The sequence below is a fragment of the Atheta coriaria genome, unplaced genomic scaffold, assembly GCF_025399875.1.
Source record: "Atheta coriaria isolate IRGN ID8LTWV9N9 unplaced genomic scaffold, Caltech_Dcor_3.1 hic_scaffold_5_pilon, whole genome shotgun sequence".
NCBI classification, from domain to species: Eukaryota; Metazoa; Arthropoda; class Insecta; order Coleoptera; family Staphylinidae; genus Dalotia; species Dalotia coriaria.
The window spans coordinates 2976715-2991361 of record NW_027045447.1 but is presented as its reverse complement, the minus strand read 5'-3'; the positions used below and the strand labels follow the sequence as shown (position 1 = coordinate 2991361).

The 14647-nt window shown below is 36.9% G+C and overlaps 6 protein-coding genes across 9 annotated transcripts; 3 read left to right on the top strand and 3 right to left on the bottom strand.

Annotated features, from left to right (window-relative positions):
- Positions 1 to 190: 190 nt before the first annotated feature.
- On the bottom strand, positions 191 to 7363 carry Tpi (triose phosphate isomerase). Its single transcript, XM_065303716.1, has 4 exons — positions 7203 to 7363; positions 6870 to 7100; positions 717 to 960; positions 191 to 659 (listed from the first exon to the last, which is right to left on the bottom strand). The coding sequence occupies exons 2-4, from the start codon at positions 7090 to 7092 to the stop codon at positions 383 to 385; spliced, it is 744 nt and encodes a 247-aa protein (XP_065159788.1). The 5' UTR covers positions 7093 to 7100; positions 7203 to 7363; the 3' UTR covers positions 191 to 382.
- LOC135792905 (excitatory amino acid transporter 1-like) lies at positions 1543 to 5514 on the top strand. 2 transcript variants are annotated; one of them, XM_065303705.1, is made up of 7 exons: positions 1543 to 1811; positions 3335 to 3661; positions 3719 to 3979; positions 4179 to 4375; positions 4508 to 4731; positions 4803 to 5132; positions 5190 to 5514. In XM_065303705.1, the coding sequence occupies exons 2-7, from the start codon at positions 3343 to 3345 to the stop codon at positions 5383 to 5385; spliced, it is 1527 nt and encodes a 508-aa protein (XP_065159777.1). In that variant the 5' UTR covers positions 1543 to 1811; positions 3335 to 3342; the 3' UTR covers positions 5386 to 5514. The 2 variants fall into 2 exon arrangements, with proteins under 2 accessions (XP_065159777.1, XP_065159776.1); XM_065303704.1 differs by lacking the exon at positions 1543 to 1811 and adding an exon at positions 2768 to 3209.
- A 180-nt stretch (positions 7364 to 7543) lies between the features above and the next one.
- On the bottom strand, positions 7544 to 9435 carry Sas10 (UTP3 small subunit processome component Sas10). Its single transcript, XM_065303711.1, has 6 exons — positions 9294 to 9435; positions 9107 to 9233; positions 8497 to 9050; positions 8269 to 8440; positions 7767 to 8213; positions 7544 to 7664 (listed from the first exon to the last, which is right to left on the bottom strand). Exons 1-6 carry the CDS (start codon positions 9308 to 9310, stop codon positions 7572 to 7574), a joined length of 1410 nt encoding a protein of 469 aa, XP_065159783.1. The 5' UTR covers positions 9311 to 9435; the 3' UTR covers positions 7544 to 7571.
- Positions 9201 to 11483, top strand: LOC135792903 (kinetochore protein Ndc80). 3 transcript variants are annotated; one of them, XM_065303697.1, is made up of 4 exons: positions 9201 to 9258; positions 9553 to 9833; positions 9890 to 10100; positions 10160 to 11483. In XM_065303697.1, exons 1-4 carry the CDS (start codon positions 9252 to 9254, stop codon positions 11419 to 11421), a joined length of 1761 nt encoding a protein of 586 aa, XP_065159769.1. In that variant the 5' UTR covers positions 9201 to 9251; the 3' UTR covers positions 11422 to 11483. The 3 variants fall into 3 exon arrangements, with proteins under 3 accessions (XP_065159769.1, XP_065159771.1, XP_065159770.1); XM_065303699.1 differs by lacking the exon at positions 9201 to 9258 and adding an exon at positions 9373 to 9457; XM_065303698.1 differs by lacking the exon at positions 9201 to 9258 and adding an exon at positions 9376 to 9485.
- A 119-nt stretch (positions 11484 to 11602) lies between these two features.
- On the top strand, positions 11603 to 12387 carry Atox1 (Antioxidant 1 copper chaperone). The gene is made up of 4 exons (XM_065303722.1): positions 11603 to 11725; positions 11804 to 11875; positions 11965 to 12046; positions 12117 to 12387. Exons 2-4 carry the CDS (start codon positions 11873 to 11875, stop codon positions 12248 to 12250), a joined length of 219 nt encoding a protein of 72 aa, XP_065159794.1. The 5' UTR covers positions 11603 to 11725; positions 11804 to 11872; the 3' UTR covers positions 12251 to 12387.
- LOC135792908 (bestrophin-4-like) lies at positions 12323 to 14534 on the bottom strand. Its single transcript, XM_065303707.1, has 8 exons — positions 14290 to 14534; positions 14122 to 14232; positions 13888 to 14059; positions 13454 to 13825; positions 12978 to 13400; positions 12889 to 12919; positions 12673 to 12755; positions 12323 to 12618 (listed from the first exon to the last, which is right to left on the bottom strand). The coding sequence occupies exons 1-8, from the start codon at positions 14358 to 14360 to the stop codon at positions 12397 to 12399; spliced, it is 1485 nt and encodes a 494-aa protein (XP_065159779.1). The 5' UTR covers positions 14361 to 14534; the 3' UTR covers positions 12323 to 12396.
- Positions 14535 to 14647: the final 113 nt, after the last annotated feature.

The following is a 14647-nucleotide window of genomic DNA, read 5'->3' as shown; positions in this document are numbered from 1 at the left end:
TTTGTGTCTAAAAACTGTGGAAAACTGGCGCTTTATAGGTGAAAGCTCGAACTATTGACACTTCGTGGGTGGAAGTAGAAAAATAAAATTATTTTGATTAAAATTGGTCTTTTATCACCGGCAACCAATGATACACCTATATAAACCAATCAAATACTTCTGGAACTAAAAATACTTATAACTGCAAAAATGATATAAAATCCGTCTTTTATTAATATATTCAAAAGTGTTTTCATAATATAATTGCAATAACATGATTTAAATATAAATTTGATATAAATTTATCAAAATAGTTTTATAAACTTTGTAAAAATCAATTTTGTTGCTTATAAATTGCGTATATGTATTCTTGATTGATAAAAAATGATCATTAGCGCCTTTGTTAGCATTTTGCGTTAACAATAGTAACAAAATCAGGTTTAAGCGATGCACCGCCTACCAAGAAACCGTCAATATCTGGTTTCGACGCCAATTCCTTAGCATTTGCAGCCGTTACAGAGCCGCCATATTGAATTCGCACAGAATCCGCCACTTCCTTGCTCACATTCTTACACAACCATTGACGAAGAGCATCGTGGACATCCTGAGCCTGCTCAGGGGTGGCAGTTTTACCAGTTCCAATGGCCCAGACTGGCTCATAAGCCAACACAACATTAGACCTAAAATATATTCACAAAATTAATTTTAAACAATTTTTTTGAATATTTATAACTAACCAGTCTTTAATTTGACATGCAAGGGCTTTAGTCTGACGGAACACAACTTCTTCGGTTTTTCCCGCCTCGCGCTCCTCCAGCTTCTCGCCGATGCAGGCAATCACACGCAGGCCGCAGTCGAGCGCATGCGCAACTTTCTCAGCGATCAACTCGTCGCTTTCGCCGAAGACGGTGCGGCGCTCCGAGTGGCCGAGAATGACCCAGTCGCATGAAACGTCTTTGATCATCGCCGGCGATATTTCGCCTGCAAGAAGAAAAACCACGCTATAAATACAACAAAACCAAGACAACACAAAGTAGACTTTCTAGATTCTAGAGAAATAATGACACAAAACAATACGGAAAATTCATTGCGTGTATGATCATCATTGCGATCACAAAGAGATCGAATTACGCATGCACTCATCACATCACATGATATAAAAAAGCTGACAATTTCAGAGAATAAAAAATCGCTGTCATTGCGGTCACACCTGGAATGAAAGTTAAAAGTTGAGTTTTATGAATGAATAAACGAAAATATTGACTCAGTCTCAGACAGAAATTTTATGTTCTTGACTTTAAACAATAAATTTAACATGTTTTTCATATGAAACTTTTATTTCAATGCCCATGCAATAAAATCATATTGAAGTACGAGTAATCCTTATTAATTTTGAATTGTGAAAAATTGCATAAAAATGACTAATTTTTGACGTATTTAAAGTGTATAATCGAATATGATTCTACATTATTGAGTGATTAGCAGCGTCATCAGCGGTATCATTGGTTCATAATGACGTCGAAGAGAACGCGCACTCCACTTGCCAACCGCGACACACACGATTCATTTGTTTCAGCCTGTTTGCAACCGCGAAAACGAACGCGAAAGCATACAAAGCGCGTGCAGCGTCCGAGCAAGACGTGCGCTCAGTGTCCGGCTCAAATTCGAAACAAAAAAGTGTATCGACAACAAAAAAGACAAAAAAAGGTTAAACTCTTTCCATAATATGCGCGTAAAAGTGCCTTAAATGAAGTTTATCTATTAATCACGTGCGACAAAGAAGGAAATTCTAATTTAACAACAATTGACAAACAAGTCGGAGACTAAAACAGGTAAAAAAAAAGTTTTGAAAATAGCGCTGAAAATGCATTGTTTGCTACATTGTCACTTAATAATTGCCGAGATTGGCGTGCAGTACTCATGCGGCATTCAGCAATTAATCGTATTGTTGGCGAAATAAATTAACGCAAATTAGGTAAAGTCGCACCCGACTAATTACCGTTCATGGCACACACAATGCCACTGGAATTTAGCTTAGCGCGTGATGAGATCTGACGGATTAAAATTGGTGCAATTTATGATTTGGAGAATCATTAATCACAACCTGACAAACAACAACAACTAATAAATATTAATTATTTCAAAAAGACGTCACAAAATATATTATATTCATTTTAACATACTAAAAATAAATAAATCATTAGGCAAATAGATAAAGAATTAATAGACACTTTACTCTTTTGGTCTCAATTACGAGAAAATTACGGAAATTAGTGGTATGTAATTTGTTATCAAAACAAATTTTCGAAATTCCAATACAAAACGTGTTATGTAAGACATAATTATTGCCATAATTTAGTAATAAACCGACATGATGGATGAGGATTTTAAGTTGCGTATATTTTAAGTCTTTATCAAGCAAAAAATGCTAACAAAGTATTCAAATTGAAGCTTGAAAATTTCGTTAAAATAACATAAAACGTAAACCTTGGTTGGAAAAATATTAATCACGTATTATAAATCCAAAAAAATCAAAGTTTTCCACAAAAATAGAATTTTTACCCTAATACTCGTAATAATAACAAGAAAATATATTTTTTTTAAATTAAAGTACTATACGTAAACAAAATGAACCGATATACATGCCATACAATAATAGTACGCATTTGATTGCGTAGCGACATTCGGTCACGTCGCATGTAAATCTTCGCGTGGTCTTCACCTGCCGCATCTTGATGACCTCGACGCGCCGCGAGAATATTATGAATTCAAACGCAGCGTCGCCGCCATGATTGCAACCAGCTATGTACTCCATAGCAGTCTCAAGTTTCGACTCAAACATCCGCGCCGACTCGTAACGAGTATTTCCAGACTTTTCGGTGCAAAATTTTAACAATTCACTATTCACATTGGAAAAACCGAAATGTGCGCTGCGCGTTCGAAATAATGCCGCGCACATTTTTCGCGTACTTTTCCTCGCTGCTACACATAACTCCAAACCGAAAACATCAAAAACCAGTCGCGCGTTGCATGCTAATCGTGTCGATACATATTAATCGCTTAATATCTAATTGAAATCTAGCGCGTAAAAGTTTGATTGTCTTAAATTGTTTAATTGATCGGCGCCTTTGCATGGCGTCCAATTCAAACTGGTTGCAACTAGATGAAGAGACGAATCGATTGGCGTCGATTGCATGCGACACGAAAGCCCCAAACATCGTCTTCGAAAGGTCAATAACATTGCCTAATTCATCATCACATTCATTAATTAATTGATTTCGTAACATACCAAAATCCACAAACAAGTTGTTGCAAAATATGCAATATGTGCGACCTTAATCTGTCTATCATTCAGGTGCAATAATGGAAGACACCGACTCCGATAAGCGGCACTATAATGTCGCAACGCTAACAACTTCAACATCATCTCTAAACAGACCAAACAAATGCGTCGGATGTATGCGTTCGAATCTACTCACAATCCTTACAATCGCAGGGGTTGTACTCGGCGGAGTGCTTGGTTTCTGCCTAAGAGCAGGAAAAGATAACTGGACCGAACGACAAATAATGTACGTGAATTTTCTCGGCGATATTTTCCTGCGAATGTTAAAAGCACTCATCCTGCCGCTTATTTTATCGTCCTTGGTCTCAGCCATCGCTAATTTAGATCTTTCATTGTCTGGTAAGATTAGAAACAATAAACTATTACTGTTACTATTTCTTTAATTCGTTTAAACAGGAAAAATAGCCGCCAGAGCAATTATTTACTATTTAACTACAACATTCCTCGCGGTAGTCCTCGGAATTATCCTTGTAACACTCATACGACCCGGTGATAATAGCACCGGCGGATCCAAGATGGCGCCGGGAAATCTAAGAAATATTACGACGGATGATACGTTGTTAGATTTGGTGCGCAGTATGTTCCCGCCGAATTTAGTCGAAGCATGCATTAAACAGCACAGGACCTTGTTGATACCACCGAAAACTAATCCAAATGGTAAGACATTGGAATTTACGATTAATTTACACTCATAATTGAGCATTAAACGCATTAAAATCGCTTTAATTGTTAAAGTACACGCAATAAACACGTGTTAATCAAGATTATGATAAGAAAACATTATGTCGAAAGTAGTACAAGATGAAATAATTCACTAAAATATATATTTCTATATATAAAAATGTTAAATTTTCAGAACGTGACTTATCAAAATGGTTAATTCGATCAGAGTCAGTGGACGGCACGAATATCCTAGGTCTGGTTGTGTTTTCCGCCGTGCTGGGAATCACACTCGCAAAGATAGGCGAAGAAGGCCGCCCGATGACGAACTTTTTCCAGGCGATGATGTCTGCCATGATGACCATAACCACGTGGGTGATATGGTTATCTCCGGTTAGTATTATGCATCCGCACGTAAAAAACCGCATAAAACCACATGATTTGCATTCGTAATGCTTAACATGACTAAATAACTGCATAAAAACAAACGTTGCCGCCAATTAATGAGTGTAATTATATCCATAGGTGGGCATTTTCTTCCTAGTCGCCAGTAAGATCGTGGAAATGGATGATTTCGGCCAAACAATGAGTCAAATGGGCATGTATTTCGCCACGGTATTCATCGGAATAATAATCCAAGGATTTATTTTCTTGCCGACAATTTACTTCATTATGACGCGCAAGAATCCGATCAAGTTTATTTCAAATATGGGACAAGCCCTTGCGACAGCTTTCGGTACCGCATCAAGGTATAAACTGTCAAAATCTGTTTTTTTTTTAAATTTTTAACATTGATTATGATTATTTATAAAATAATTAGCGCTGCAACATTGCCGGTAACAATGGCATGCCTGGAAAATAATAACAACGTTGATGTGCGAGTCTCTCGCTTTGCGTTGCCCATCGGAGCAACGATAAACATGGACGGCACAGCGTTGTACGAAGCCGTCGCCGCGTTGTTTATCGCCCAGGTGCGCCGAGTCGACCTGAGCATCGGTAGCATCATCGCTGTGAGCATCACCGCGACAGCGGCAAGCATCGGTGCCGCCGGCATACCGCAAGCCGGTTTGGTCACGCTGGTAATGGTCTTAGATACGGTGGGCTTACCAGCTGAAGATGTCACCTTAGTGCTTGCCATCGATTGGATATTGTAAGCAGTTAAAATCTAAGTCCTCCGAATAATACATATTTTCGTGTTTTTCTTTAGGGATCGTCTGCGTACGACAATTAATGTCTTAGGCGATGCATTCGGCGCTGGTATCGTCGATCATATGAGTAAAAAAGAGCTGCTGAAGATGAAAGACGGCAACTCAAACGCGAATTCCACGCCGACACGCAACGGTAACTCGAATGCGCTGCATGCACATCAAAACAACTCGTACGAGATGGACGAGCACGTGTGATATTTACGATCGTTGTTAACAAATCGACGAAACGAATCATCAAGTTTATTCTTTAGATATGTTTACGAATGCCTTAGTTTAGACGTGTGCATCCAGTTTATATTACATAATAAATTTCATTTTACTCAGCGATTACCATTACATCCACGACAGAGCACATCTTACCCCCTCTCCTATCATCAGGTAATGCCGGCAGCAGCACCTTTCACGATACCGAGCTACCAACAGCGTAGGGCCAGGTTTCCCCCATCACTTTTTGTGGGTCATAAAAACTTAGAGAGCTACGGCTGGACTGCTGGTCCACTTAAGGACAAATGAGCTAAAAGTGGTGGAGGGAAGAAATTGCTTCCGCCCGAAGGCCGTGTTTCGGCGTTTCGCGCACAGGTCACTTTTGCAGGCCCAATGTCTCCCACAACTTTTTGCGGGTCGCCCACATAAAATGCGAGCGCGCCGTGCGAATCACGCTCAGTCATGCATAAGTCATCCAGCAATACAGTCGCAAGGGTGTCGGGTTCCCCTTCACCCCTTTCACCATTTTCGGGTTTTTTATTTAAATCAGCTCCAGAAAATCACCATAAAATAACAAAAATATTTAGGTTTCTCACTTTACAAATGAGTTGAATACGCAAATAAAGCGGAAAATGTTTTACCGATCATTCTAAATTGCTTCAACGTGTAATTATCTTACACATAATTATTAGTAATCTAGCTAAAGACAAGCTTTCCCATCGTCGTAATATTTAAATAATTAAACGTTTCCGGGAAATCCAAATGCCAAAGAAGATCATAAAAACGTTAAAAATTATGAAATTATCATAATGATGCAGTTCTGATGAGTAATAATGCATTCATCTTGTGTTGCACAAACAATGACACCGTGTTCTTGCATCACCTTTCTGGGCATTCACTTGGCATAATTTTCTAGTCCGCTCAAGGTTATTAAAAGAATGCAAAACAATTACTAACACCAAAGTTATGACTTGCTTTAGACACGACTGGAGAAGACAAAGCATTAAAAGGATACAATCGAGTAATTTATTCAAAGAAAACCGATTTATCAACATCTAATGATGAATACATTAAAGTTAAATTCTGCTGATGAATAAACCTGTTGAATTCATGTTGAAAACGAACTACTAGTGCCGTCTAATGACGAATAGAAGAAATATTTAAAAAAATACTGTCTCATTTCCAAGAATTTCAATGAAATATATTAAAGTCTTATATAATTTGAGTAAATATTAAATATTAAACCTTTGCTCGACAAATGTTGTGTTCAATTATATTTGTTTTGAAAATTTTCCATTGTATTCATCAAACGCCACCATTTGTCTAATGGCAAAACCAACCGAACTGCAAACGACCTTAGGACAGGTCAAACCAGCGCAAACTCATCGCGAAAAGCCGATAAACACTTGTTGTGCACGCTATGTATGGAATGCATTTGCAAAAAATAAATAAAACGTAGACGAACGTGCACTTACCTGTGAACGCGCCACTGGGCACCTTGTAGCAGTTCTGTGCGGCGACGCCAATGCTACACGGCAGCTGAGCACGTACGTCTTTTAGATAAATGGCTGGAACACCAACAACAACTTCAGTATTTGGATCCAGATTGCCAGCCGTGAGAAATTTGACGATTTCACCGATGCTGGCGGTGTTTCCATTCATCTTCCAGTTTCCGCCGACGATGAATTTGCGTGCCATGGTGCTAGCTATGTTATGACCGGTATTTATAGTCATCATAACAAATAGAAACAAAATCGAATTGTGTTAATAAAAAATACATTGTACAAGGACACAACAAGAAAACTTACAAGTTTAACAAAATTTAGACGTCTTTAGGGCGCAGAGGACAAGCCACGTAATGATATAACTAATTTTGAAACATTTATTTACTATGACACTCTGATACGACTTATTTGACCTTTGATTGCAATTTACGGCGGTCACGCGGCTCCTCCCTAATCATGCGCGAGCATAACTTGTTTAGTTGTGGTAGTAAAAGTAGTGGGCATAGTGTGCATGTAAATTTGGTTGCATATGTTGTAGATCATAAAATCTCAAACTACATACCATTTCGGACACAGGAACAGGTATTTGCAGCCGCCATGATTACGCAGGCCTTAAGGAAGAACATAATAATATTCCAAATAAATTTCGTTTAAACTCATGTATTATAATTTTTATGACTTTAATTTGATACTCTTCGAAACAGAAGCCTTGATGCCGGAAATTTCGCCTCCGTAACGTGAAAGTTCGTGTCGCACTTCGCGAACCTAAGAAAAACACCAAAATGAAACAAAAATGAAAAAAAAAAACACGGATAATTTTGCAATGACATGAAAAATGACAAAATTTGTCAGTATATTTTGACTCACCGCACCCTTCCTTCGTATCTTTGCCTTGCGGAACTTATTTCGATGTTTGACACGTGGATTACGCTGCTCCTTCTTACGCGAGGGCATCAAACCCTTATTCTTTGCTATTTGGTACGTAATACCTCGCTTGGAATTCACATCACCTTCAACTTCATCATTTTCTTCATTTTCATCGTCCACTGCTAGTTCATTCATATCAGCAGGAAGTTTTTCTGTCTCAGAACCCGACTCTGAATCATTTTGGATTCCGTCTTCCGGAGCAAAAGTAATGTGTTTGTCTGAATGTGGTTCATTCTCTGTTGTTTGGTGTTTAAGAATTGATTTAGCTTCTTTTTCGCCACGTTTACGTTTGTTGGATGTTGAAGTAGTGCCGTCTTTAGCAGATTTTAAAATGTTTAGAAGTTTCTTTTTATTTTCACTTGTTGGAGCAGTGATGGCAGGTTGATTCTACAAATTAAATTGATATTGAGAATAAAAATAAGATTTCCATAATTTTATTTACCTCTGCTTTTTCAAGGAGTAAATTAAACTGAGGTTTAATTTGGTCTTCAAACACCGGATCCATTTGTGCGAGCAACTTGCGATATTGATACAATCTTTTAATTATTGGATGATTTTTCACTGAAGTCTTCTTTGCTTTCAATAATAAATACATGCTGATGTTAATTGTATAACTGAAATTCAAAAAATAAAAGTTAATACACAATTTATTATTATTTCTATAACTTACTTTAATATAAGCTGACAATATGAATTAACAAAATCCATAGCTTCACTCTTCTTGATTTTCCCTTCTTTATAAAACTTTACGACTGGATCTAGTTCCTCTGTAACAATTGTCATTCTATTTTTATAATCATCTATCAAGCCAAACAACTCTGGTGATTCTTTCATCAACAGTTGCAGTTTTTGCCTCTTGCTCAGCTGGGAAACATCAGTTTTAATAACATTACTCCTTTCCTTGATTTCCTCTTCCTCTTCCAGCTCCTTGGGTGCGAAATCCAAAGCAAAATCATCATCATCCAGATTTTTTGCAAGTTCACTTTGCAAATTCTTTGCTTCTTGCTCTTCTAATTCTGCTAAAGTGCCATCTGTTCCTTGAAAACCACCATAATCTTGATCCACATAATCAGTGGAATAGTAATGCTTCTTGTTCTTGCCCCAAGCTTTAGAGTCTGGTATGCCATCATCATCTTCACCTTGTCCTTCAACATCACTAAGTGCCAAGTCACTTTTATCTGAATCTGACTCTTCAGATTCTTCATATACACCAAACACTTCATCCTAAGAAGAAATTATTAATACAATTTTGGAATTTAAAGAGTGTTTTATTTATATACCTCACTGTCTGAATATTTAGCACCCTTACTTCTGGCTTTTTTCAATAGTTCTTTTTCTTTTGCTGGGAGCTCATCTTCAGAGTCTGTTGGATTATATTCATTTACATCATCATCATCATCATTGAATCTAGATATAAACAACTACATGATAAGTAAAAACTTATAAAGAACATTATAAACAAAATACCTGATATGCGTTGCCATAGTTTAAATTTTTATAAATTCACTCCAGACTTCCCAACACCACGTTTTTGTTTTGAATCATTGTAGTCGTATAGGTTATAGTGGCCTATCCACAGCGCATGCGCAGAGTTTAAAAAGAAGCCGATAAAACCGTTGTTGCTGCTAAACGTAGTACTTCCTCATCTGCTTTCAATAAGTCGATTAAATAAAATGTTTTTGTCGTGATTTAATTGCTCAGCATTAATTATTGTTATACTTTATAGAAATGAACTCAAATCGCGTTCCCAATGCAAGGGGACGACGTTCTACAAGCACGGAATCACGATGTTCAATTCCAGTGCTGAAGCGAAGTAGCAGCGCATTATCCACTACGCCGAGAATTTCACGGCAATTGATTCGAGGCAAATCAGGTCTAACTACACCATTGGGAAGTGTAGGACGATTGTCAAAGTTATCTACACCATTGGCTCGCGTGGTATGTAAATCACCACAGCGATTGAAATTGCAGTTCACGAATGTGAATGAGAAAGAATATGTACCCAGGGTAATTGTTTTATTTAACTAAAAGAACACTACATATTTAAACTATCTAAATTGTAGATTGAAGCATTTATAGCAGAACAAGGTGCTGAATTTGAAGTACAAAAACCAATGAAATTGAATGATTTTATTGGTATTACACAATTATATTTCAATGTATTATGCAAATGTAGTCCAGAGCTAACTCTGAAAAACTACAAGGTTGAAATGCCCAAAATAATGAAGACACTCAACTATCCCATCACTATAAATCAATCTTTTCTTAAAACACGTAAGTTATTTACCGATAAATAATAGAAAAGTGAACATTACATGTTTTTCTTTGTGTAGCAAACACTCCTCAACATTTTCAAAATGTTATTTCTATTTGGGCGTTTTTAATGGACTGGGTAGATGTAATCACTGAAGAACCTGAGCCTCTGGATATGATTTCAAGCATGGCATTTGATTATGTTAAGAAAACAATGGATGACAATGGGCCGCAAGTATGTGTTGAGTTAATTGAATCAATGTATTCTTCTTATGGCTTGACAGAACAGGATTATGATAATAGAATGGAACAGATTGCTAATGAAAAGAAAGCTCTACTTGCACAAAAAGCTATGATAAGTAAAGATATCGAAACGGCACAGACTGCACTAGAATGTAAACGACAAAAACGCAACCAACTAACACAGAAACACGCCGAAACGGTCGAAAAGATCAATGAGGTGAACAAAGCGATCAAAACATCGGATGAACAACATATTTATAACAAAAAGCGATTGGAGCGAATGCAAACTGATAAACAAATTTCAATTTCGAAGCTGGAAGTCATCAAAGAGAAAAATAACTTGATTGGTCATACTCCCGAAGAAGTCGAAGCTTTGGATAGGGAAATTGAGCGTCGCAGTCATTACCTTCAACTATTACAAAATCGTAATAAAGAATATCAAATGCAATGTCGTGCTGTGCAGGATCAGAACACACAAGTCGAAATGCAAGCGATGGATTTAATATTTGCATTTAATAATAAAATCGCAATGAGTAACCTGCCGGAGAGTCAAAAAAGAAGCTTGAGACTAAATGAAGACGAAATAAAACCGGTGCAAATATCGCAGGTGATGAAACAAGTTGTGTATTTGAAGGAACAAGGTGCTAGAACTAATGAAGAATATCGTGTCGTCTTAAATGATGAAACTAACAAGTTATTGGCGTGCGAGACAGAATTAGCTGAGGAAACGCTGGCTGCTGAAGACGCTAAAAAGAAACATGCAGAGAGAGCAATGATGCTAAATGAGACGAAGGCAGAAATCGCCGCCACGATGAAAATGATTGATGAAGAGCAGGGAAAAATTAAGCAACTGAATGATCTCTACAAAGTGACAAATGAAAAATACAAATTAACAGTTGAAGCTGTAAAGGCACACAAAGCGACCACTGAGGAAACAATGGCTAAAATGAAGAATTATACGAATAGAATGCTTGCGTTAGTCAAGGAAAAAGTTGATGGCGCGGCGGTGAAAGATAGAGAAATGGAAGAGGCGATTCAAGCATTGTATAAAGAGGCAAGACAGAAAATTGAACACGCGATGCTTAAGCTATCTGAATGAATAATATCTACTGTTTATATATTTATAATTATTTTCTAAATAAAAAAAACTTACAGTCTGAATTTCTACTGGCCATGACTTGTCATGATTTTAAAACATTCAATATTTATAACATGGCTCATAGCAAAGTGTAAAATTGTTATCATGTTTAACAATTGCCTCTCAATGTTGCTTATCTATGATAAATATGTACATTTGCCGTCGGCAGTTCCCACTCACAATACAAATTCCATTTTAGTGCAACTGCCAGTTTATGTCTGCCACTTTGTGCCACTTCACTCACTAGCAAATGTGGCAAGTAGTGGTATGAAGATTTTCCATTTTTATCCAACAAATTCGCATTGAATGCGTGTAATATTTACCTGTGGCTTTAAATTTATAGTGCACTAGACAATTTCGGCTCACAATCTATAATTAAACCGTCTCTTTACCTTGAAATTCACTTTTTAAAATGGTAAGTTAATCCAGAGGTTATGTGTTTGTATTTGTACCTATTACCGATATTTACTTTGCAATAAATGTGCAATATTTGTTCAATTTAAGGCTCAAACACACGAATTTAAGGTCGCAATGAGTTGCGATGGTTGTTCGGGGGCTGTGGAGCGTGTTCTGAACAAACACAAAGGTAAACTGCATGATCAACAAAGATATTGATAATCAACAATAATCAAACATGACATTCACTGTTTGCTTAGATAAGGGAATTGAAAATGTAGTTTGTGACTTGAAAGAGCAGACAGTCACAGTGAAAACAACAATGACTTCTGAGGAGGTGTTGGAACTGATCAAGAAGACTGGAAAAGCATGTGAATATCTTAAGACAACATAAAATTCCATGTCAATCTGATACATCCAATGAGGCAGCTGAAGCTATCAACTATTTCCTATAAAATGCAATCAATTATATGCAGAACTTTATTTTCACATTAAATTAAAGATTTAAATAAAATTATTATAGAGCATAAATTTAATTTGTTATTCTCTGCTAGCTGACTCATGAATTATATCACTTATAAGTTTCTCCTCGTCGGAAACGTTCATATCGGACCTTTTTAGTAGTTGGAGGTATTTTTTTAGTTTTTCCGAGCGTTTATCTTGTCGTTCTTTTTTCAGTTTATCAAAGTCGCTTAAATCTGACGATCGCGGAGATGTTTCGGGGGTTGACGACTCTGGTATGCGCAATAATGTACTTTCCATCTTAAATGATTAGTATTGTGTTAATGACGGACAGTAAATATATGTCGTACATACCTCAATCTCAAAGCTTTGACTCTTTGACCTACCAACTGGCCGATGGCGGGACATTTTCGGCGTCGTAATCTTTTTAAACCAACCTGGAAACAGAGCAGAACGCCTGAGTCGCGATAAAAACACACAAAGTAATGGGGCGTAACAATAATAACGAATCCGTTATTGTTACACAATATGTCATTTGCACCTCCATTAGCACCAATTATAAATACCTACCTTGACGACTATCAACATTCTCGCGAGTTTTCTACAACAAAATAGATTTAACTTTAAACTAACTTAAATTATTAACATGTTTAACTTACTCTGTTGGTGAGCTTTGATGATTCAATTAAAATATCACCATCAAATGACTTTACATTAACGTTCTTAGTTGATTCTACAGCCTCTTCTCTCATGCATTGTTCAGAAGCAACAGTGTATGGAAGATGATGCGGTACCACACTATCCCAATATTGATCCTTCATTAATTTAGGATGCTCGTTGTGCATTTTATCAACAATTAGCATTGTGACCATCATGTGTCTGTCGATCATCCAATTTACTTCAAAATCATCATCGTCCTCGCCGAATGGATTAATCAATGTTTCCGCTACTTTCAGCCATCCCATATAAAAGAAATATTCTAGGATTAATAAAAACGGAAAGTATAGATCTTTTTCTGGATCTGTGAATTGCTGCGCGAATACTCCTGTCAGGATAAATGCATGGACTGCAATGGTAACCACCTGAAAATTTTATATTAATGACAGATATTAATAGATTATTTGTTAATAATTACCTGTGTGTAAACTAGCGGTATGCTAATCCAGTCATAGTCTAATAGTCCGCCACATTTACTACGGAATGTGAACAATTCCTCGTATAAATTACGCATGGAGACATCTGTGGTGATGAGGCCATCTTGTCTAGATTTACTAATAACATTTGCTGCCCATGCCACAGGAAGCCAGTATTTTGTATAACCAGGATAATCTCGTTCTAAGTCTTCGAATATTTTCTTTTCATCAGGGAGCATTAGCCCGCCATCGACGAAATGGTCCAGTGTAGGGAAACGTTTTTTCACTCGAGGGCACATCATTGTCATTGTCATCGCAAAAGTGAGACAAATGTAGCGTGAAATGCTGCGACGAACAAGACGGCCATGTTCGTCCTTTTTAATAGTAAATTCCAAACATTAATGTATACGTAACTATAATATTTAATTAAATTTACCTGTTGATGAATACTTGCGCTTAAAAGTAAAGCGATATTATCCGGAAACGGAATTGAAGTGTATTGTGACCACCATCGGTCCATCACTAACGTGACATAAAAGCCCAAAACAAAGGACAACGGTATAAAATTGTGATATGCTTGACAATAGTCCACAAATATTTTGAAATTTCTAAAAATAACAATCAAAAAGATTAAAATAAAGGATTGTATTGCCAAATTCTTTGTTTTTACTTTTTATGTGTGTCGTCCATACCATATCGGTATGAGAAATAAATAATGTAGTACATTCCTAGATAGAACAGTACATCGCGCCATATTAGTTTGTAAATTGATCCTCTCCATCTACACATTCAGAAAATAATTTTAATTTAAGAAAAATCGAAATAATTTATTATTTACCTGAGTAAAAGTTTTAAAAAGACACTGAATCGTCTCGATGTGACGACTTCGTTTGTATAGGTAACTGTCATCTTTGATCCTCAATCGATACTGATCGATTACCGCGCGTCGCGTATAGATTTTGATTAGAACATGCTGAATATTTAACGTAATCTAATCTTTACACAAGTCAAACAAAGGCAAGGTATAGACAGCGGCAGTTTGCTACTTACTCGCAAAAATTTAAATAAAATTTGGAGGAATTCTTACTTGCCTGAGGCACAAACACTACTTTGCTACTGATTCGTTGTTCCGTTGCAGTAGCACGACCGTGAAAAGTTTCACTTTTAATCTGAGTCAATAAGACGACGCTTTCTCG